Genomic DNA, 23398 nt, shown 5'->3' with positions numbered 1-23398 from the left:
CCCTGTACTATGGACCCCCTCCCAGCTTTCTTTCTTTGTCCATTAGGTTGGTCCAGCTCCAGTCCCCCAGTCTCCCTTCACCCAACCCTCTCCTATCCCCCTCCCAACCTCCCGGCAGCTGGTCCTGTTTGTTTTCCCAGATCAGTTTTGCCCAGAGCTTCCTGAGGGTGGATGCACAGGTGGCTTTGTTTGCCAGCTCAGCACCCTCACTGCTGCCTCCTCCACAGCCACAGCCTTGGCCTTTAGGTGTGGAGAGGGAGCGTTAGGAAGACAAAACAAACAAACAAAAAGCAGTGTCCCCACATCCACGCCTCCAAGAGACCTCAAGATCTCGCAGAGGTCTCATCACCTCAGGGAACCCATCCAGTTCTTCCTCTCTTATATGGACCAAAGTTCCACAGAGAAATCCTCAGGACCATCCCCCCCCAAGATTCTGCCCAAACACCCATCTCATTAAGGCACCCTAAGAACTTACAGAGAAAGCCTTGGAAGGAGTTCTGTTTCCTGTAGATCCCACTCATACCCCCATCCTATATGGGGGCATGTAGATCCAACAAATAAACCCTCAGACCTAATCCTGGCCTCTTACCCAGGTCCCCATCCCAGTTAAAGGCCCTGAGAATCCCTAGAGAAGTGATGTCTCCTTCATATAGAGCCCCATCCCATAAAAGGCCCAACTTCTCAGTACTATGGGCAGCTGAGAAGTGCCTGGTAGCCCATGTCCTATCCTATCAAGTCAACCTGCTCCCACCCTTACCTCTCATTTCACTGGGAAATCAGCCAGGGCTTTGGTGACTGAAGATGCAAATTCTGTGAATGGTGCCCTCTTGCACCCTTGTACCATCACCAGCCCCTCCTTTGCAGCTCTGCTCCTCCACTCCCTGCCCCCACTCCAGGTCTGGAGCCAGGAACAGGCAGATGAGCACTTTCCCTGGGGCTGTGAGGTCTGGTCTCCTGGGAGACAGAGATAACAGTGAGAGACCAGCTCAGCCCCAGCAGGGTCCAACAGCTGGGCCCCAAAGAGGTGGGTCTTTGAGGGGTTGGGAGTCCCACCCACACAGACCCATTGTCTTATCCTGTTATAGACAGAGCCCCTCAGTAGTGGGGAGAGAGCTGGCCACCATCCAGGGAAATGGAAGGCAGCTCTTACCACTACCTACTCACCCAGACACAAAGGCACAGGCTGGCACAGGGCGACAGAGAGAGTGCACGCATACACACATCCACACAGTACAGGCACATGGATGGGTCCCACATGCACCACAGGTAAACATCCTAGCATTTAATAAACACCTCAAAGTCACACTCATTGATGGGCAGACACTGCTGACCCATTTCTCAAATATTTAATAAGATGTACAATGTGCCAGGCACTGTGCTGAGTGTTGGAGTGACATGTGAGTATACACTTTCACATGCACATATCCCGCTCACGGTCACATAGAGAAGATCATCTCAGCCACCCACCCGTCATCATGCAGACACTGAAGATGGGCCCTGGAGTCACACTGCTGCCTGGGTTCAAATCCAAGCTCCGCTGCTTATAAGTTAGATGAACGTGTACACTATTTCTCAGCTTTTCCCTCTGTAAAATGGGAATAATCATCTTAAAAACTGTTATGAAAATTTACATCCATGTAAAACATAGCCTGCTGTATGCACCCAATAAATGTTAGCTGTTCCTGTTGTGTTTGTAACTGGCTTTGCTGCATGGTTCTGCCCACCCCGTGGGGCTGGGTGGAGGAGAGGAGAGGAGAGGAGCCAGGGCAGCAAGCGTAAGTCCGGGATCTCCATCTTTTTCTTACACTTGCCTGTGGGAGCCAGCTTAGCACTCAGGATGAGGAGCCCTTCTGCCTCACCCCATTCCAGTCGCTCTGCTGATGAACTCGGTTTGGGAGGACTGGGAAGGTCAGAGGGGAGTATCCCAATCCTTTGTTCTTGTTCAGGCCACTGCTGTTCTGGAAAGAATGCTTGTCAGTGAAACTGGAGATCTGACTTCTGGTCCCCACACCTTTTCTGGCTCTATGTGTGTTCTTGAGCAGGTTACCTCCCCGCTTGGGGCCTCAGTTTTGTACCTGTAAACTAAGCTAACTGCTGATCCTGGCAGGGCCTCCAGCCATGACTTCTGTGATCCTGTGACGCCTCTGGAAGCTTCCCCACTCTTCCTACACAGCCTCCCCCTCCTTCTCTACCCCCACCCCCACCCCCACCCCCACCAGGCCTAGGCAGAGTGAGGGGGTGAGTTGCCTGCTGTCACCATGGGGACTAATCTCTAAGAAGGTCATTGAGCCTCCGCTTCTGCCTTGGCCTGATGGGGATTAGTACCTGGGTATGAAAACCACCCCCCCTTGCTTCCATGCCCAGGTCCCCCCACTCTCTTTTAGACCCTGGGCAGCCTCCACACCCAGAAGTTCCAAGGCTGGGTCAGGATCAGCAGGTGGACAGTGGAGGTACGGCAGCTGCTGTAGTTGTCTTTCTGTCCAGCCGTGGCCAAGAGAGAAAGGGGGAGAGATGGAGTCAGATCATGCCCCACTCATGGCCTGAGTCTTGCCCCTCTTTGGTTTCTGCTTCTTAATGAGGAGAGATTGGTCCCCCAAAAGAGGGTGTCACTTCCACCTCCAGCCCTGGCTGTCCCGTTTGCAGCCCACATAGAAGCCGCTCTTTCTCCTCTTTTAGAGGCAATTTCCTCTTGCCAATGTGGGATGGGATGGAAGCTGTTTCCACATCACCTCCCCCTTCTACATATACTGTGCCTTCCACCTCTGGTTACCTGACCTCTGACTCTGTCTCTAAATCCCTCCATCTCTCTTAAGTGTACATCTCTGTTATCTCACATCTGTTCCTCTTTGGTTTTTCTCAGGTGGTCTCTGCCTCTCTCTCAGGTCTCTCTGTAGCTCTTGGTTTCATTGTGGATGTATATGTGTGTGGGGGGGAGGGCCGGGGGGGGAGTGTCTGCAGTCTCTTTGGCCTTGAAACTTGCCCTGTGGTTCTCACACACCTTTGGGCAGCACCCTCTATCTGTCCATCTGTCTCCTGGTTGTGTTCTTGGCCCGCGCTGATCCTTCTTCCCAATGCCATTCATTTTCAGGCAGCAGTTTCCTAGTCCCACCACTGCCTGAACTCCAAGCTCAGACCCTTTTTCTGCTCCCTCCCCTGCCCAGGGTGCTGACGGGGAAGACAGGAAGCAGGCTTTGGCTGGGAGCTGGACAGGCGAGGGGGGATGGGCCCCCTCAAACACCAGCTGCTGTGCACACACCCTCCCCCCCTTACAGGAGGCAGCCCAGGCAGCCTGGCACCTGCAAGCCTGCCTGGCGCCTGGAGACTCCGCCCCTGGCCAGGCAAGGGAGGAGGGACCTGGATAAGGGGCCGGATCCCTGGCCAGGGCCAGGAAATTCAGGCCTTCATGATGGGTGGGGGATGGAGGCCCAGGGAAATTAGGCTCTGGGATGGGGGGAGAAGAAGAACAAGGGCATGTCCCAGACCACTGGTGGCCTCATTTTCTCAACACCACCCCCACCTCCACACACACACAAAGGACTGCTCTATAATGTTCCTTACGGATCATTCTAGGGGAAACCTTTGTTGTGCAGCCCCAGGATCTGGAATCCCAGCCAGAGGAGAAGAGCTCTAGCCCTCTCTGTGATTGGGGGAAGGGAGAGGAAGCCCTCCAACACCTCGGGAGGACTTGCCAGCTGGTGGCCTAGTCTCTAAGAGGCACATCATTCAGTGCCAGGCAAGGAGCAGAGGGCTAGGCCCAGGACCTAAGCCTGGTCAGTGAGGCCAGAATGGGGACTGCACACACCCCAGCCTGGGACCCATGCATCCCCCCTCCCCATCCGCAGCTGTTGTGCCCACAGATCCCATCTGTAATGCCTCCCTCTCCCCAGACCTGCCAGGGATCTGTCAGAACCATCTCATCTCCATTCCCTTTCTTTCTCTGCAACAAGGACACGGAGATCCCCATGGGGCCTGAGGGTGATTGGGTGAAAGGCAGCAGTGAAGGGGGAGGGGGTAGTGAGAGAGGGGAACAAGGCAGCAAGCACCTCCAGCAACAGCCAGATTCAAGCTGGAAGGGACCAGTGACTTCTGACCCTTGTTCTCATATCCCTGCGGACTGCCTGGGCCTGGGTGTGTGGGATACATTCCCTCCCCGTGTGGCTTCCTCACCTTAAGAAGGAACTAGGGCTGCATATTGCTGTCCAAGGAGCCTTACTTCCACCTCAATCTACAACTAGGCCCTCCATCCAGGCCTGGCTCAGCATCACCATTAATTTTGGAAAGCAGAATGGAGGATACCTGGAGTCAAGGACAGACTCAGCTAAGGACTCAGACTGACCAAAGGCCTTGTGTGGAGCCCTCACTTCTACAGTCTCTTAGCAGGAGGCCAGGGTCTTGAGCAATCTCTGTCCCCCTCCTCTATGTCTGATCTTAGCACTTTGAGTCCCTAAAAAGGGAGATGGTCTGTCCCAGGTTTGGGTTGTAGCTAATGACTCATGGACTCCCAGCTGTGCTGAGGTTCCACACAAACCCCACCCCCATCCTGAAACAAGAGGCTTTGGAACTATGGTGTTTGGGGAAGGTAGTGAGCTGCTGTGCCTTGGGACCCCATTGGGCAAGGGCTACTGAACCCTGTGTTTGTCATTTCCAGTCAGTCAGTCAGTCTGTCTGTCTGTCTCAGACATGAGAAGACTGAAAGAGGGGCCAGGGAGATGGCAGTGAGGGAACTCTCAGGCTGGCAGTACCATAGGGATCTGGAGGAGAGACTTATCTCCATCTCGGTTCTAGTCTACCCCATACAGCTTCCCATCTCACCACTACTGCTTCAATCCCTTTGAGGGCCTCCAACTTCCCCAGGAACCAGAATATGGAGACTCATGGGAGGCCAGACCATTATCCTCATTTGGCAAATGTGAAAGCCCCAAGAGAGGCCAAAAATGACTTGCCCACGGCCACAGAAGTCGCTGGGGACAGAGTCGGACCAGAACCTGGTTTCTACCTCTGAAAGGCTCCTGTTCTAGGTCACAGCCCCCCAAAGCTACCCGGTGGAGCCTGCCCTGTGGCCAGATTACCCCAATCGAGCCCGGCAGCCTAGGTGTTTCGGGCCAGGGCAGGACAAGGCAAAGCGGGTGAGGCCGGATGGGAGCCGGATCTCGCCTGGACCCGTCTGGCGGCAGCGGCGGCGGCGGCGGCAGGTGCCTGCGTGGCGATGGGGCTGGGCCTCCGGGCGGATGCTGACAGGCCGCCCCTGCCTCACGCGAGCCGAACGAACAAAACGCTCAGGTCCGGTTTGTGCGAGGGGCTCGTCGCGGGGCGGGAGCGGAGGGCCCGGGGCCTGGACGTGGCCCTTGGTGATCCGATCCTGGTCTTCAGCGAGCGAGCGCAGCGCCGCATTCACTCCGCCCGCCGCCGCCTCACCTGCGCGCACCCGCGGCGGACACGTCGGCGGCCCGGGAGGCCACCGCAGGTGCGCACCTGGCCTGCCCCTCCCTTCCCGGCCACTCTCCGCCCTCTCCGGCCCGTTTGGCTACGTCCCCAGCGCACGCCTCGGAGCTTGTGCCAAAGCCCGGGCTCAGCGCCCTCTTATACGGCCTCTGCAGTCCCCGCCCCCGGACACACAGACACACACGCACACTCACACCTGTCCGGGCGCTCGTTTGCTCGGGGCAAATATTGACTCAGAGGAGGCGGAGCGCCCCAACCCCCTCCCGCCCCGGCTGGGGCTGCAGGGCCAGAGCTCCTCCAGGCCTTGGCGGCGGGGTGTGTTGGGGGGGGGGGGGGGGGGTCTAGGACCTGGGCGCCTCTGGAACAACACCAGATGTCACTTTTCCACCCACTTGCCTCTAGAGGGGGGGTGGGGAGAGAGGATGGGAGGAGCCCAAGAGCTGAAGAGCTGCCTGGCGGAGGTTAGGGGGAGCGGAGGTGGGTATCTCAGGGAAGGCGGGACATCCCTGAGGGGACTCAGACTCAGAGTCACGTAGGGAGTCGCTGGTAGAGACCGTGGCCCTCTGTCTAGTAGTGACCTACACGGGCGCCCCAGCGTCTAGTTCTTGGCCCTCCTCGACACGCTTCAGTTTCCCTTCCTTTCCAGTCTATTAGCAGAGCCCAGGAGCCCCGCAGCTGCTGGGGGGGGGGGGGGAAGAAAAAAGAAAAAAGAAAAAAAAACCGCTAACAGCGCAGTGGACAGGCCTCGGAGAGGTCACTCGACCCGAGGCCACCTGCTGCACTCACCAGGCCTGGCGCTCAGTTTCTGTCCCCCAGGCTACTCTGGATTGAAGGCCCATCGGCCCCAACCAAAGCGCCCTCCCCGGGCCTGACCAGGTCCAGCGCCCGGCAGTCAGCCGCGGGCACCCTCACCTAGCCTCGCTCGGTGTGGAGCGGAGAGGGCAACCTTCCAGCCAGCCCCCGAGTCGCCGCTCCCACCATCTGTTTCGTAGGTGCTTCCGCGTTGGAGAAATAAAGACAATATATAGAAAGAAAAAAGAAAAAAAGCTAGATGCTTTACTGGTGGGGTAGTGGGGAGGGGACGGGTTAAAACCTAGCGAAGCAAATCGAAGGGGCTGGACGCTGGCGTCCGCAGAGAGTCCATAGGGAGCGGCGCCACCGGCCGAGTCCCCGCTGTTTGGGACGTCTTCTGCAGCATGTCCGTAATCGGAATCCTGGAAGATAGAAAGCCCAGGTCTGGGTGAGGGCGAGGTTTGGGACCAAGCCTGCCCGTCCCTACCACCCCTCACACCCCTGCGTTGCCGTCCACGCGGCGCTGGCCGGGGTGCCCCCACCTGCGGATCCGCGGCAGGGCGATGACGCGGGGCCGCGAGGTGAGCACCACCTCCCCTCGGCTCGCCTCCACTAGGATGTTCTGGATCATGTTCTCCAGCAGCGCCTCCTGCAGGTTGGCGAAAGCCGGGAGCCTGCAGGGGACCAGAGAGTCGGTGTCAGCGCTGTCACCCACCTCAGTCACATTCTCTGCCGACCTCCTCTGTGCTGTACCGTGTGCCTCGCGCTCTGCCTGGATTCTCATTTATAATACTTCCCCACCCTCCCAACACTAGGCGGCATCCTCGGTCCAAGTTTGCTGACACTTCAAGAGCCCACGTTACCAAATGTCATGTTGTTGGCACAGTAGTGGAATTCAAACCTTGGCAATTGTAGTCCCCATCTCTCAGCCACGTTTTGGGGAAAGGCATCCGATAATGAGAGTGTACAGGAGGGACTATATAGGGCCTAGGAAATCCCAACCACAAAAGAAAGCAACCACAGAGCAGTCTCGGGGAAGGTGGTACAAGAAGAGGTGGTACTTCTCTCCTGGTTCTAGAAACCCATTTAAGAGATCTTGAAGACTATAACTACTCTCCTTGAAGTGGGGTGATGGCGAATGTTAATAGGCAGGACTTGGAGAGAAAATTAAAGCTCAGATTTCCATTCTGTAAATACTCCCATCCAGGCCTTACCTTTCCAACGGTTAAACACTGAGTTGGGAGAGATGCATATAGGAGGCCACCCCCGTATACCACAGCCCTGCAAGAAGGATCCTGCTGCACACAGACCTCCTCCAAACCCACACCTGGGTTTGTCTGCTCACCTGCTGATGGCCTCCTTCTCATCCTGCTCTCGCTCCTCCTTCATCATGATCTTCAGCTGCTGCTGCCACCACCATTTCAGGGACTCCTGGGATGAAAGCTGCTGTGAGGATTCAGTCCCTGTCCAGGTCAACTTCTCTTTCGTCATCTCTTCAGCCTCCTTCGTCATCTCTTCATCCTCCTTCAGCTCCTCCTTGCCTGTGTCCTCCTCCTTTTTCTTCTCTTCTTCCTCCTCTTCCTCCTCTTCTTCCTCCTCCTCTTCCTCTTCCTCTTCTTCCTTCTCCTCCTCATCCCCATCTTCCTCTCCCAGCCCCCATTTGTCCTCCTCCTGCTCCTTTCCTTCCCTGTCATCCCAGCTATTGGAGGACAGAAACAGGGCTGATTCTACGTGCAGGCTGCTGGAGTGGGCCATGAACCTGGCTGACTGCTCACTCCAGAACTGGGAAAAGTAAGGAATCTGTTCCACTAGGTTTTTATCCATGGCTTCATGGAAGGTCTTATCTTCCAGCAGGCCCCTGAGTGGCAGGAAGGAAGAGAAGGTTCTCACTGAGAGGCCTTGAGGCTCCCTGTGAGGTTTTGGTTTCAGCGTTCCCCAAGTAGTGGTTCTTGCTTACTGTGCCCACAAACAGGAGCTAAGTGGGGGAGGGAAGCCCTTGGTCCATTTCTCCCACCCCCATCCTTCTTTAGAGGACAACATCTCTGGACCTATGGAGTCTTAGAGGTGAAGATTATATGGTAGAGAGAGAGCCAGGAAGTCTGAGTTACACAGATGAGGAACAGGAACCCTGAGGAGAATGTGAACTGGCTCTAGACATCATCTACTAGCTGTGGACAGAGCAGAACTCAGGACCCAGCCCTGATAATCCGTCCAGCCAGCTCTATTGGAGCTATACCACCCTGGAGAGCCCAGGACCACATATGGAATGATCTTGTAAGGAAGTTTTATTTTTCAGGAAAGGAAAGGCTAGGACTTCAGCAGCTGTGAGTGGACCCAGAATTGACTGAATGCGTTGGAGAAAGGGGGGCTAGGATCCACCGGGTGGACAGTCACCTGATGATGGTGGTGAGACAGTCAACCAAAAGCTGCTTCTTCTGCTTGGAAATAGGGGCCCATGTGTCAAGGGATTCTTTCTCAGACGTCTCCGACTCCTCCGTGGTGTACTTCCTCTTTGGCAGCATCCTGGGGTGAGCCATGACACTGAGCGGTCTGCACAAGCCACCATGCTGGGACAGGGGGCATAAGCAGTGGTGGTGGCCTCCCAATCAAGAGGACATGGATGAGTTGGGGTGGGCCCATCCTTAACCCAAATATGGTGCTACTGCATTTGGGTAACTAAACCTGACCCTCAGAATTGATGCAAAACCTGGAGAGGCTCCAAGTTGGAAAAGAAGGAAGGATGGGGAGGCCTCGGTGGGTTCCCTATGGGGTCTCTGGCTCTTTGCCTCCTCCTCATATGGGCTTTAGCAGTAATGCCCTATTAGCCCCAATCTCCCCCACCCCTGGCACTGCACCTGTTCCAAGCCCTCAGTAAGGGTTGGGTCTGGGCAGCCCCTATTCTGGAGAGGGAGAGGGGGTAGAGAGTAGAGGAAGGAGACCCCTCACTCCCTGAGAGTTCACCGGTACAAGAAGTGTCGGGGAAAGTCAGAGAAGAAGTTGACCAGGTAGTAATCGATGGCATGGGCGCGGGCAGTGAGGCCCAAGTAGAGCAGGCTTGGCGAGGGCGGCTGGGGACATGGCCAGGATGTCTCCTCCTTAGGGTTCTTAATATTCCAGCTGGTGGGTGGGTCGAAAGACTGCTGTTTCTTGATGGGTGGCAGCGTCTTTGGGAAGGGGGAGGCATGATGGCAGGGTTTCAGGACTGTACTTCCATCACCAATGGGTCCCCAGCCCACCAACCAGGTCTTTTGGGCCATGCAGGGGTTTGACTCTACCCTTCTAGGAGGCTGGACCAGGGGTTGGCGTTATCTTTGAGAGCAAGCAAGGACTCTCTCTCTCAAGTTATCCAAGGGGATGGCCCTTGGGCTCATTGCATTACCTTGTACCTCCTCACAGGTCCATAGGTTGTGTAATATGTCCTTTCCTGTGGAAACAAAGAGACTCCTGTTTAGGATACAGGAGGCCTAGAGGCCTGAAGCCAATGCCTGGACCTGCTGCCCTCTTGGAATTGCCCAAGAAACACCATCTTCCAGAACCTTCCCTAGGGAAGTGCAACCTAAAGACAAGGAAAATCTAGCTATTCAACTGAAGGAAAGAGGAGGTGCTGCCAAATGTGTGTAGGCTGCCCCAAAATAACTTGTCCTTGTGCCCTGGAGCTTTGTGGTTTGGTTTGATAAGGAAATAGCCTCTCTTATTAAGATTTAATGCAGGAAAAAAAAGGTTTAATTCAGAAATCCCTTCTTCTGTGGCCTTAAGATATTATTTGCATCCACAGTTGGGCCAGATCTTTAGAGGGGAGCAGTCCCTCCTTTGAAGTTGTGTGGTGGACACAAAGGTTATCAAGGAACATGAATCCATGGGAAATCTATGAGATTGGAGGAGGAACCAAGATATGTTTTGTTTTGTTTTGTTTTGTTTTTAAAGATATATTTTATTGATTTTTTCCAGAGAGGAAGGAAGAGAGATAGAGAGCTAGAAACACTGATGAGAGAGAAACATCGACCAGCTGCCTCCTGCACATCCCCCCCCCCCCCCAACTGGGGATGTGCCCGCAACCAATGTACATGCCCTTGACCGGAATCAAACCTGGGACCCTTCACTCTGCAGACCGAAGCTCTATCCACTGAGCCAAACAGGTTTCGGCCCAAGATATGTTTTGTCTTATGTTTATCATTGGTCTCCCCCGACAAATGCTCATAGCATGTTTAACAAATGCTTACTGGGGGACAGGCACTTTACATGTATTAACTCCTTTGATCCCCCCCAAGAGTGCTAAAAGCAGATAATATTTTACTCACCTTAAAATATTTTTAAAACTTCTCATTTTAATCTTGGGAAATTTCAAACACATATAAAATTATATACAAAGAATCTTCCATTACCCACCATCCACCTTCAACAACTAGCAACTCACAGCCAATCTTATCTCATCTCCGCTCCACTTCTGAATTATTTTGAAGCCAATCCTCTGGTCCCTAGTACCCAGCACTTCAATGGTATGTGTTAAGTACTAGCTACATAAAACAGGATGGTCAGCCAGCCTTATGTATCCAAAGAGTCTCTTGGGGAGATGTTATGATTAGTTTAATGAAAGAAATCTACCCTTTTAAGGCAGGCTGGCCAGTTTTGTATGTAAGACCCCCTTAGATCACTACATCTGTCATTTCTGGTGTTTAGGGTCCACTCTGCCCTCCTTACCTTCACTTTCCTATCTGTGATAGTGAACTCCACTTCCTGCCGTGCCTTCTCGTCCTTCCACTCCTGCAGTTCCTTATGGAACTCCTTCAGGAGTTCCTGCCGGTACACCTGTGGCCCAGGACAAGGAAAAAGAAGACCAAGGTCTGGCAGCTTGCTTTAGACCCCCTGTCCTTCCAGGAGCTGGTTTACCTTGGGGACCTGGGGATCTAATAGGGCTGGGAATTGTGCTCTAATTCAGATTCTTTCTAGGGATGATCCTACCTTGCATACCAGGTCCATGCTATAGAAACTGGCATGCACTGAGGCCTTCAGAGTCACCACAATTGGGATCGTCTCTTCCGGAGCCACCTTCCCTTTCATGGGGCTCACGGACACCTGTTGATTTGGGTTAAGAAGTCTCTGGAGCTTCATAGAGATGGAATGGGACAAGATAAGGTGGTATGGGATGGAGTGGTATGATATGGTATGGGATGAAGTGGGATGGGATATATGAATGAAGGGAATATAGGATGGGGTGAGATGAGATGGGACAAGGTGAGAGGAGGGTAGGTCTTGAGCTCTTCCGGAGGTTCAGAATCTGTAGAAACAAAAGACTCTCACCTCCCCGAAGTCTAGAGGCTTCAGCTGCCAGGCAAAGACAATTGTCTCATTTTTGGAGCTGTTGTTGAGGAACAGCAGGCGGCTGCACTTGCCCTGCACAGGAATGTTTCCCAGGGAGATGTGAGGCTGGGACAGGAAGACATTCTGTTGGTGGAGAAAACACAACTTTGGAAGGTGGAAAAATAATAATCAGAGCGACTTCTGCCAATTACAGAGTGCTTTCAACAGTCCAGGTACCATGGTAGGCAATTTACATGCATTTGATCCTTCCAATAGCCCTAAGGATACAGGTTCTACTGTTATTCCCATTTTACAGATATGCTGCTAGGGTTCAGACAGCATGAATATTTTCTCCAAAGGTGTTTCACAGGTGAAGCTTGGGTAAACCCAGTTTTACTCTGAATCCTATGGTTTTGACCATTAAAATGGGCTTGGAAAGGCTGAGAAGTTAGAATTCGCTTAGAGAAGACAGAACTAAAGCCAGTATAGTTTGAGGCCTTGAAGGATGGTTATTAATTAACGGGTGACCAGCTGTTGTTATTGTCACTGGGCACAGAACAGTAGCTGTGTTTTAGGGGTGTCTGGGAAGACTGAGGCCACATGAAAGGAGCACTTTCTCTCTGTCCAAACTGAGTGCCTCCAGGGCTGGGACTTTGTCGGACTCTTCTCTGTGTCCTCAGGGCCTCCACATCCTGCAGTAAAAGTCCAAAAGGGCAGTGGTGGAAGGGCAGACAGGCAGGTGTAGGAGCGGGTAGTAACTAGATGGTGCATGGAAGGATGGGTGGAGAACTGCATGGATGGGTGGATACAGGTGGAAACTGGCATACAGGTCAGGGAGGAGATGGATAGATGGGTCAGACCTCCCAACAGTGAGGAGTATGTGAACTAAAGGTAGTGTTAATGACTCTAAATATCTTTCAGCAAATCCATCTAGGTCCAGGGATGGGCTGTTCTGTTTGAAAATAATACCTTAGAGCCCTTCTTTCTACGCCTTCTAGTAACTTCACCCTAATGCTGAGAAGAGGGTGGAGTGGCTTGAGCAGGAATACCTGTGGTCACTAGGTGGCAGGGTAAGCCTCTCATGGAGCTGGCGCTGTCTCCTAAATCTGGAGGAAGTCTGGTTCCAGGCTTCACCTCTGTATCTCTCTATTCTCAACATCATGCAGTTTTCTTCTCAGCCTCCCCATCCCTATATACTGGCCATCCTGGCCCCTCAAGCTCCTCCTAGGTCTCAGACCTTCCCAACTCCCTTACTCCTACCTGTCCGGGAACCATCAGCCTTGAATGTGTGAAGCTGTTGTCCCAGGAGGAGATTTTGTGGAAAGGGGCTGTATCCCCCAAGGCATGGGGGTCATAGCCCACTCCCTGGAATTGGATTTTGGCCGAATGCCAACCCAGGATGTGGATGGACACCTCCACCTGGAAAGTTAGGAGGGTGCGGGAAGGGACTGGTCAGAGCAAGTCCTACTGAGGAGGCCAGTTCCAAGCCCCGTCCCATGTTAGCCCAGGCTGCTACTCACTGTGTAGGTCTTAGCCTCAATAGGTGAGAAAATCCATAAGATCTGAGCAGTGGTGCCTGGCTGGATCTCCCCTTCAGGGTTGAGGCAGCAGAAGATGGGGTGGTCAAAATTTTTTGTCTGAACATGCGACAGGACGTCGGTCTGGATCTCATATGTCACAGGCACTGAGCCACCATTATACAGCTCATATATCTGCATGGGGTGGAGATGAGGAAACCTCCATATGGGCTCAGGGCTGCAATGCAGAGAGCCTGGGATTCTGTGTCCACTGCGGGAGGGCAGGTGGATCTCCATAAGTCACACTTACAGTCTCAGAGCTCCCCTAAGTACCTCTGATTTCCCTTCTGGCTTCATCATCCAAGAAGTCTATACTGTATTTTCAGCCTGTGACATTTTAAGATAATCTGTAATCTTCAGTTTATTTGTTCTCATCTTACCTTTGTCAAGGTTTAAGGGGACACTTAGCTTGTGTCCTTAGTATTGGAATTTAGGGAAATTGTCCAAGAAAGCACCATCCTGATTCTTCATCATTTTCTAGGCTCTGGTTCTAGTCACCTATGTGACTGCCACTTTCCATATCAGCCATCAGAGGCATTTCTGCTTAAAGGCAGACAAAGGAGAGTAGAAAGAAGGCATGCCTCCCCCCCCCACCCCCACCCCAGGAATAACTTCAAAGTTTGGGAATCACAGAATGTCCTGGAAGAAACCAGAGATATTTTGGTTCAATCATTCATTTTAGAGATGAGCAAATGGAAGCCAGAAAGAATAAAGTGTTCATCTGGACTAAGGCCCAGTCCTCTCATCTTGTTTAGTACCCACTACTGAATATGCTGACTTTATTTCTCTAGCCTGGACCATCCTCTGAGCGTCAGACCTGTACCATCTTCTACCGGACAACCCCTCTTGGTTGTCTCACAGGCATCTCAAATTTGGCCAAAACCGGCCTCTTCACTCTAAAACCCGTTCCTCCCTGCAGTGTATGTCCTTTCAGTAAGTATGGCACTACATACTCCCAGTAACTCAAACTAGGAGAGCAATACACCCTCCATCCCTCCCTTTCTCTCTCTTAAAAAAAAAAAAAAAATTTTTTTAAACTGACTTCAGAGAGGGAGAGAGGGGGGAAGGGATAGAAACATCAATGATGAGAGAGAATTATTAATCTGCTCCTCCTCTCCACCCCACACTGGGGATTGAGCCCACAACCTGGGCCTGGTCCCTAACTGGGAATTGAACTGTGACCTCCTGGTTCATAGGTCTGACACTTAACCACTGAGCCACACCAGCCAGGCTCCCTCCCTTTCTTACTTCCCAGATCCAATCCCCAGCAAGTCCCAATGATTCTACCTCCAAAATGTAACTTAAATCTGTTCATTTCTCTCTCTTTCCACTTTCCCCTCGCAGGTTCAGGCCATCATCTGTCATCATGAACAAAAGAGAAAGCTTGGCCACAGTTGTGGAGCTTGGTTGGAGGCACAGCTGGGTCTGTTGGCTCCATGTCTGAGGGCATTTTCCATTGTCTGCATTCAGGGCCACAGGAGAGTGGTCTGGTTGCTCTGGAAAGCTCTTCTGAGGCACATGAGCCTTTGACTTCCTTTTTGAGAGTCTGGATCTCTGCCAGCTTGGGCACACCAAGAAGCCTAGGGTGGGGCTTCTGGGAAGCCAGTCGGGTAGAGGGTGATGTAGGGAAGTGAACAGAGGGTGGGGCTGGTGACTCCATCTCAGGTTGTCATTTCTCTACCTTTGGGCTAAATGGCCAGAGGCCCCTGCCCAGAAACACAAGGGCTTCTAAACAGTTGGAAATTTCAGAGCTATAAAATATTTAGGAAAATACTATGCCCCCCTCTTGAAGATTTCCAATGTATGATTTCACAGCAAAGGAACCCAATTCCCTCCAACTAATAAAGAAAATCTTATAGCTTTGGGAGAATTCACAATGCAAAAAAAAATGTCCCTTTCAAAGCAGTGACTTTTAAATTGTGGCTGAGATCTATTAATGAACAGGTTATGAAACCAATTTAGTGGGTATGTCCAGCACTTTTTTAAAAAAGGAACAGAATATAATAAAACAAACCATCAGAGTACTTCACATGTATGTACTGATTTGTGATTGGGATGTGTTACATAAGTACTGGGTTATCAGTGTGGTTTGAAGAACCCTGCGCTAAAGGAGCAAATATAATAACCTTTCTTCTGCATGGGAACAGGGCCTGGCAGAGGGCTGGGCACCAGGCACCAGGAAGCTGAAGCCGCTTGCCTTGGGTTTCTTGGGGTCCAACCTGCAGGCCCACCTCTTAGAGTGAGGGCTTCTGGAAGGCAGTGTCTTGGTCACCCTTGAACTTTTGCAGATACACATAGATCAACAAGTAGGCCTCTTGGTGAGCAGGACAATGTAGACCACTGACCTGGCGCGGGGGCAGTGTGTCACCGAGCCGGACAGGGATGAACTGGTGGGTGGTGGAGGTGAAGTGCACGTACTTCTGCTCCAGGTTCACTGTCACACCTACAAAATTTATCTGGAGAAAGACAGCTCATGTGTAGCATCCCTCCCAGGGAGGAAGTGAATCCCCCAGCAGGGATATCAAGAGCCCAGCTCCTCGGGGGTATAAGTCCCTGCTCCTCTCTTGACTGTCCAATGATAGTCAGGGCTGGGGCCTCACCAGGATCTCTCGGCCATGGGACACCTTGAAGAGCACTGGCAGGCGATCAGTGCTGATGAACAGGTGGCTGGAAGGGAGGACACAAGTCCAAGATGAGTTAGGGAGCCCTGATACTAGTGGGGAAACACATGATCACAGCACACCAGTGGCTTTGACCTGGCTTGCTCCTGGGAGCATGTGGAAACCCCTGAGTTGGGAAGGGACAAGAAGGGAATTAAACCTCCCCTGTAGGTGGTAAGGCAGGGTCCTCCCATGGGGGTAGCTGCTCAGGGTACCCTGGAATCACACAGTCCAAGGCCTGGATTCTCTAGAAGCCAGGGGAAAGGAGGGATCTCCAGGACTGGAAGTACAGGAGGGTGGGGGAGTGGGGGGAGCACCTGTATTTGAGTTCCACCACCTGCTCCTGCCCAGGATTCAGGCTCCCAGTCTTGGGGCTGATAGAGAATATGCAATTGTCCTCCACGCGCATGTGGTGCAGCTCGGTGCTGTCAAACTCTGTTTCCTCTGCCCACAGCTCCAGGTCGATCTGCTGGTCACTTGGAAAGAGAAAGGCCCTGGGAGGGGGTACAAAGCAGGAGGGGTGAAGCCTCTTAGTCAGAATAGAGAGGAGGGGGTTCTGAACCCCAGGAGGGGCAGCCTCCTCCATGCCTCCCTGCTTCACCCCATCTGGCAAGCTGTCCCATGCACGGCTGGGCAAATGTGGCTGCTGTAGAATTCATTGCACAATAACTAAATAGGAATTGAAGGCCGGGCAGGCTCCTATTGTGGGTTCAGGGGTTCAAGGGGGTCGCATATATATGTGGGTCACTTAGAACTGCCCATTAATCCTGGAAGGTTTTCTGTGACAAAACTCCTAGGAAGGTCCATTTGAGGCTCCTAAGAATGCCAGCAGTACCAATCCGGGCCCCCAAGAGGGACCGTGTCCAGCTTGGGCACAGGGCATAGAACAGAGGTCCCAGCAGGACTTCTGTTCTGGAATCTGAAGAAAGGTGGGCCTGGATTAATGCCCCAGAAAAGCCTGGTGCTGTAGTAAAGTAGACACTGCACCTGCTGACAAAACAAGTGACAAAGGGGGCCCAAGATCACAACCTGAGATCTGGCACAGAGATGGCCCCAAACTGGCAGAGGCTGTGAACAGGGAGAAGTCAGAGGGAAAGAGAAAATGGTCAACAAATGTGAAAAGGCTTAATGGGAGTTGGAAAAAGCAAATCAAAACTCCCTCCAGTTGATCTGAAATATTTTCACATCAGAAATGTGAAGAGTTGCATCCAGTGCTTTTATGTCTAGGAAGAAGAGATACCCTCAAAAGTAGGTAAGGAGAGAAGAATCTGCTGCCACATTTTTTGGTAGGAATTCGGAATAAAGAATGTATATGCCCTCTGAACAGAAATTATATTTTGGGAAAGTAACCTGCAGAAATAAATGCACACACAAAAAAATGTTTATTACAACCTCCTTTGTAGTGGCAAAATAAAAAGCGCGGGGGACAACTAATGTCATCCAATAAAGGAGTGGTTTAATAATTTATGGCCATGTAATGGGATATTATGCAACTACTAAAAAGAATGAGCTAGATCTATATATTGATCTGTATTTATCTAAAGGGAACATTATTGACATAATGCTAAGCAGAAAGTAATATGTAAAATGTGCTATTACTGTGAGAGAGAGAGAGAGAAATAGAGAGAGAGAGAGAGAGCTTTCACTGGGCCTGTATGCTGTGGAGGAAGCTCTCACTTCAGTAGGGTGGACTTTGAAGGGGACAGGGGAAGTTCTTACTTTTCTCCCATCCCCTTGTATCGGTTGACTTGTTACAGGTGAATAAACGGCTTTTGTCATTTTTATCTGGGGGATATTGACCAGTGGAGATCTTGTTGTTTTGGGGGTTGTCTAAATAATTTCAACACTTCCATTTCTCTCACTGCCTTCACCCAGTCTCCCTCCAAAAACCCTGAACCCCTTTTCCCTGCTGATCCTTTGGGGTGGGCTTCCCCATCTGGGGACTGCAGCAGCCTCCCCATCTGCCCCCCTGCCTCAAACTGCTAATCCGCATCTCTCTCCTCAGCCCAGACCAGAGTGACAGGCCTGGTAAGTAGATGATGTCTTTGCTCTTCATCCCAGTTTTCATCCCATCGATGCTCTTGGGAAGAAGTCCAAACTTGGCCACTCCTAGATCCCCCGGGCCACATCTGAGGTCCTACCCTGCCTCCCCATCAATGCTCCAGTCATGCTGGGCCCTTTCCTCTTACCCATGTACAAGCCAGGGGCTCTGTTGGAAGGTTCTGTGCCTCTCCCTGCACTTCTGCGGATGCTGCAGGCCCAGCTTAGTTGTAGCTTCCTCCAGGAAGCCTTTCTCACGTCCAACACAGAGTGAGGCGGCTTCCTGTGGTGCACACCCCTTTCACAGCACACATCACCCTGCCCCACAGGCCGGTCTGCCCAGAGAGCCATGCTGCAGGGCTTCGGTTCGCCTGCATTTCTATCTGAGAGCCAGCCTGGACCCTGTGCCTAGGAAGCCCCAGGGAAAATTTAGCCAATGGCCCTCTGAGTGCACCAAGAAACAAATGAGGTTAGCCAGCCCCTGTATGGAATCTCCCCTTAAATACTAGGCCCCTGGTATTCTCTGCACCCAGGGCAGAGGCGTCAGAGGAGAGGTGTCAGGGGAGGCATCGAGGGGAGTGGGCAGCGGTGTGGCTCCCTGTTCCCCCCACGCTCTCCTCATCCTTGGGATTCTTACGCCATCTGCCCTGCCGGCTGCTGCCTCCAGGCCAAGTCCACACGCCCCGTTTCTTGCTGGTCTTGGCAAGGATAAAACCTTCAGTTTGTTCTTTATAAACTCAGCCGAGACCAGCTAGAATTTTCAAAAATAGCCTTCTAAGGAAGGTAAGGGAAACACAACACACAAGAAGCCTGGAAGAGTCCAGCCATCCAAGGAAGGTTCTCTGTGCCTGGGCTCCTGGAAGAAGCACAGACTGCTTCCTGAACCTCCAGTGATCTCCCGACGGACGGGCCCCGTGCATGGGCACTCTGCCTGGGCTTCCTCTCGCCTCGGTTTCCAGCCACCTGGATCCTCTCCACAGAGAGTGGGTGCTGGCTTGCTCCTTCACAAACACACATGCACACACAATCCACCAAAATACCCTGCTCCATGCCAGGACACAGGCCAGCGCCGCTTTTCCTGCACACCCCCCTCTGGCTCCTGGCCACTAAAGAGCCAGTGAATGGTGGGTCCAGAGCTCCAACTGGGCCCTAGGCCTTCCCCATTGGCCGGCAGCCCTGCCTGCCAAGCTTCCTTAGTCATTCAGGGCCAGAGCCCTCAGTTACTCAGAGCCCAGCCCTCCTCAGCAAGAGCCGCATGGGGAGCCAGTGTCCCCAGCAACCTCCACAGGGAGGGCCAGGGTAACCCAGAGTAAGGGGCATTACACCCCCAAGACTCTGCTCAGGCAGGAAGGTTCCTGAGGTCCCAGATGCCTCTGCCTCAGTATTTTCCACCTCATCCACCCACTGTCACGCCCAGGCTGGACTCCTGGCTCTTTCCCCAGCCTGACCCAGATGGGACGCTTCTCTCTCACCTCCATTTAGCCAAGGAAAGTTGGAAGTCATCAAAAGGAAGTTTACTAGGAAATCAAGGCGCGTGGCAGAGACAGGGAGGAAGAGCAAGAAAAAGCCCTGGCGTGGAAACAGGATGTTTACTGGGCACAAGCTTGGGCCCCGTGGGAGGAAAGCCAAGCACAGGAAGGGCCAAGCGTGCGGCTTGGGTCTCCGGCCTGGGCCCCAGGTGACTGGAGAAGTGCAGCCTGCCCCGGGCCAGCCTCCACCTCCCACAGCCCCACGGGGCTTCGCTCCATCAGACCTTCCTCCTGACCCTATGGTAGCAGCAGATCCCTGTCTTTCTCCCCCATCCCCCCACCCCTCCTGAGACCCTCAACTCACCCCCATGCAGGCCCTGTCCTCACTGGACTGGGGCCCTGTCATGGGTGCCCCAGTGCCCAGCACAGTGCCTGGCACACAAGAGCAGCTCTAAGCCTTGCTGGCTAAGTGGTGTGGGCAGGGGCCTTGGAGTTGGACAAATCTGGGGTTAAACCTGGCTGTGCTGAGTGCTTAGCCTCCTGTCTGTGAACCAGCCAGCAAAGGAAGACTTCCCACATGGTTGGTGTGATGCTTGGAGGAAGAAGGCTTGTGAAGCAGAGCCTGGCATGAAACAGATGCTCAGTGGACGCTTCTCATTCATTAAATACCGAGATGACAGTGCCATCTCCAGCAGGTGATGCCACCTCTTCCCAGCCTGTGGTCATGTCTCAGCCAGTGACAGGCCCTGCATCCTGCTGGGCAGCCACAGTCCCACCCTGGCTGCCACAGCCCATCGATGGGGTGCCCACTTTCACAGATGCCAGGCAGCCACATCTACCAGCAGCAAGGGAGGGCCTCTAGCACCTGCCCCCCCCCAGGCACCTAGCCACCCCCCCATGCCAGCCCTACCAGTCCAGGGGCACCAATCCGCTGTTCTTCAGGGACAGGAGCACCACAGAGGGTGGGGCCTCTATGGGCGCTACCCCAAAATTGAAGTCGAGCTTCAGAGGGGTGTAGATGGGGGGGGTCGGACTTGTGCTGTGTGGAGCAGAGAAATGGGCTCAGAGACAGGAACAAGAAGAGGGGGGCCTCCCAGGGGCTTGGCACTCATCGCCCTACAGGTGGAATCAGGGACTCTGGGACTTAGGCAGCACATAGGATGCCAAGCCGATCCCTGCCTTGTCAAGGCCCCTCTAGGGATGAGCAAGGATTTGGGGGGAATTAGGGAGCCACTTCTTGGACAGGCCTGGTGCTGAGGGTGTGGACAGAGAGCTCCAAGAATATCCCCAACAGGCGCTGACCCCCTCCCAGGCTCGGCTCACCTGTGCCGGGTGGGCACCTTGTACATGAGTTCCCCGGGGGTGGGGTCACGCTCCAGGTAACTGTTGAGCAAGTCCAGGGAGAAGAGATACCACAGGTGCCTGCGGGTGATGCCCTCAGCGCTGCCCAAGGAGCAGATGTCCAGGACGGAGAGTACGGGGTACACGGCTGTCAGGAAGACGCGGCACAGCTCCCGCTTCTCCCCAACGTTGTTCTCTGGGGAAGAGGGATGTGGATGAGAGGAGTGGGCTCACCTCCCGGCTCCCCTGGGGTGGGGCCTGCGGGACCCCTGGGACCCTGGTGAGGAGCAGCAGATGCCTCCCAGGCTGTGGGACGTTTCCAGCGACAGCCATCCCTTGTCTGATGCGTGCATGTACCAGGCAGGGTCCTAAGTGCTTCCCACACACACCACGGTGTTTAAGGTGCACCTTACCTGTGTTCGAACTAATTCTTACTATCAGTTTTATTGGACATAATTTGTATGCCATAAAGTTAACCCTTTACCGCATACAATTCAGTGTTCTCTCGTACATTCAGACCCGTGCAACCATCCCCACTGCCTAATTTTAGAACACTTCCATCACCCCAAAAAGAAACCCAGTAGCTGTCATTCCCATTCTCCCCTCCCTCCACCTCTGATGGCCCTATCTACTCTGTTTCTATAGATTTGCCCATTCCGGATGTTTCACATACATGGAACCATATACCATGTGGCTTTTTGTGAGTGGATTCTTTCACTCGACATGTTTTCAAGGTTCTTCCGTGTGGTAACCTGTATCAGTTCTGCTTTCCTGTTTCTTGCCTATGCACTGTTATCATCCCCATTTTACAGATGTGGAAAATGAGGCACAGGCAGGTTAAACAACCTGCTAAGATTACATAGCTAATAAGTGCAGGGGCCAGATCCAGTCCCAGGCAGTCTGGCTCAAGTCCACACTCTGAGCCACTCTTCTTGCTGCCCTGGATGCTGTCCCGTGCCCCCGGACAGGCTGGGAACAGCTCCCTTTCACTGAGGAGGAAGCTGAGGCCCAGGGCAGCTGAGTGTTTGCCTGAGATGCCTCAGTAAATCAGACAACTCTAAACTCTTCACTGAGCCTACACAGGCGTGGCATACTCAGACAGAGGTAGTTGGTATGAGATACACACATCAGACACCCAAAAGTGTGCCCTAGGACAGTGGTCGGCAAACTGTGGCTCGTGAGCCACGGTTTGCCACTCTGTTGACTAATGAGTTTGCCGACCACTGTTCTAGACTCTCGATTCCAATAATTAATTACAGGCTGTTGTTCCTTGTGATTAAGCCCCTACCAGTGGTTGGCAAACTCAGTAGTAAACAGAGCGGCAAGCAGCTCGCGGGCCACAGTTTGCTGACTACTGCCCTAGGACACTCATACTTAGTCAGCTAGCTCTGCCTGGACCCTCCGCATCTCCCCACCCAAGTCCTGCTCACAGAGCCCTCCCCCTTTCCTCCAAGCCCTGAATCCGTGTCAGGTGGCCCAGGTACCTCCACTCGAGAGGAGAGAGTAACTGATGGTCCAGAGGAACTGGGATCGGTGTTTGGGACAGGCAGTCAGGCAGATGGTGTCCTCGGACCAGGGTGGCATGCTCCCCTCTGTGCGGTCCAGCTGAAGAGCTGCTCAGGGATGACCGCGGGGGGAGGGGGGGGAACGGGGAGTCAAGGGCAGAAGGCCTTCAGTGCAGGTCAGAGAGGCCCTGCCTCGCCTGCTCCTTTCCAGATATCCTCCCGGGGCTGGCAGAGCACTGGCTGCAGAACAGGCTCTGAGCCATAAAATGGGGAGCAGAGTCCCTCCTCCCAGACCAAGACAGAGGGCGTCTGTCTTTGTGTCATTGGCACCCTGCTAAGCACTTTGGTCCACCTAACAGCCTGTGGGGTAGGTGCTGCCATTAGCCCCGCTTTACAGATGAGGAAGCTGAGGCTCAGAGAGGGCCAGCCCAGTGCCATACATCTAGAAAGTAGAAGCACCAAGTTTTAAGCTCTACTTTGCCTGCCCACAACCATGGTCTGATTACCCAGTCTTAACCTCCCTGGCCCCAGCCCCAGCCCCAGCCCCAGCCCCAGCCCCAGCCTCAGCCCCAGCCCAGGCCAGTACCAAGGGGGTCGTCGCCAATACTCTCAGGGCTGTGCTGCTCCAGAAACAGGCGATAATTGAGGGCGCAGTTGCCTTCGTTGTGGAGCACCAGCAACCTGGACTGCTGGTTGTCCACCAGCACGTTCCCAAAGTCCAGCTCCTTCTCCTTTGCCTGAGAGCCAGAGTTAGCCAGCACCCCCAGGCCCCCAGCCCTGGCTTTCCCACTCCTGAGTCCCCAAGGAAGGGCAGTTCCAGGGGTACGGGCCAGGGGCCAGAGGGCTCCCATCATCTGCCCTCTCAGAGTTGGGTCCCCTGGGATACACTGACCCCAGCACTCCCCCCCAACCCACTGGGATTCTCTCACTCACAGAAATGGTACTGGTGATGCCCATGCCCACCAGCCGGATAATGTAGTGGGTGGTGGTGTGGGGCTTAGTGTTTGAGGGCAGGCCAGCTTCCCAGATCCACACTCCCACTCGGAACAGGTACTTGGTCTCCTCCAGAGGGCTGAAGGTCCATATCAGCTCCTATGTCACAGAGATTCTCCCTGTGTGGGAACTTCGGGGAACACCCCCTCCCCCTCTGCCCAGGCTGTCTGAAGTCCCATTGCAGGACATCAAGTGATGATAACTCTTCCTGAGTGTTTACCTTACACACACACTATATGTTATTTCCCAAAGCCCCTCAATCCTCTGTCCCCATCAAGGGA

At 53.4% G+C, this 23398-nt stretch overlaps 1 protein-coding gene across 1 annotated transcript in view; it reads right to left on the bottom strand.

The window, feature by feature from the left end:
• Window positions 1-6468: 6468 nt before the first annotated feature.
• The window catches only part of CFAP65 (cilia and flagella associated protein 65), a gene marked incomplete at its 5' end in the record, with an annotated part of 28670 nt that continues 11740 nt past the window's right edge, over window positions 6469-23398 (bottom strand). Inside the window, 19 exons of the mRNA XM_084893349.1 lie at window positions 6469-6656; window positions 6777-6908; window positions 7580-8092; window positions 8629-8757; window positions 9196-9398; window positions 9614-9658; window positions 10933-11040; window positions 11194-11307; window positions 11533-11676; window positions 12793-12951; window positions 13053-13244; window positions 15455-15565; window positions 15710-15776; window positions 16087-16263; window positions 20189-20317; window positions 20602-20815; window positions 22104-22232; window positions 22711-22861; window positions 23058-23216. Coding sequence (XP_084749475.1) covers window positions 6536-6656; window positions 6777-6908; window positions 7580-8092; window positions 8629-8757; window positions 9196-9398; window positions 9614-9658; window positions 10933-11040; window positions 11194-11307; window positions 11533-11676; window positions 12793-12951; window positions 13053-13244; window positions 15455-15565; window positions 15710-15776; window positions 16087-16263; window positions 20189-20317; window positions 20602-20815; window positions 22104-22232; window positions 22711-22861; window positions 23058-23216 — 2997 coding nt within the window. The 3' untranslated portion in view covers window positions 6469-6535. The remainder of the gene's footprint in view (window positions 6657-6776; window positions 6909-7579; window positions 8093-8628; window positions 8758-9195; window positions 9399-9613; window positions 9659-10932; window positions 11041-11193; window positions 11308-11532; window positions 11677-12792; window positions 12952-13052; window positions 13245-15454; window positions 15566-15709; window positions 15777-16086; window positions 16264-20188; window positions 20318-20601; window positions 20816-22103; window positions 22233-22710; window positions 22862-23057; window positions 23217-23398) is intronic.

This window comes from Pipistrellus hanaki (genome assembly GCF_964339955.1).
Source record: "Pipistrellus hanaki genome assembly, chromosome: 8".
Classification (NCBI taxonomy): Eukaryota; Metazoa; Chordata; class Mammalia; order Chiroptera; family Vespertilionidae; genus Pipistrellus; species Pipistrellus hanaki.
This window is presented reverse-complemented; position numbering and strand designations above follow the sequence as displayed.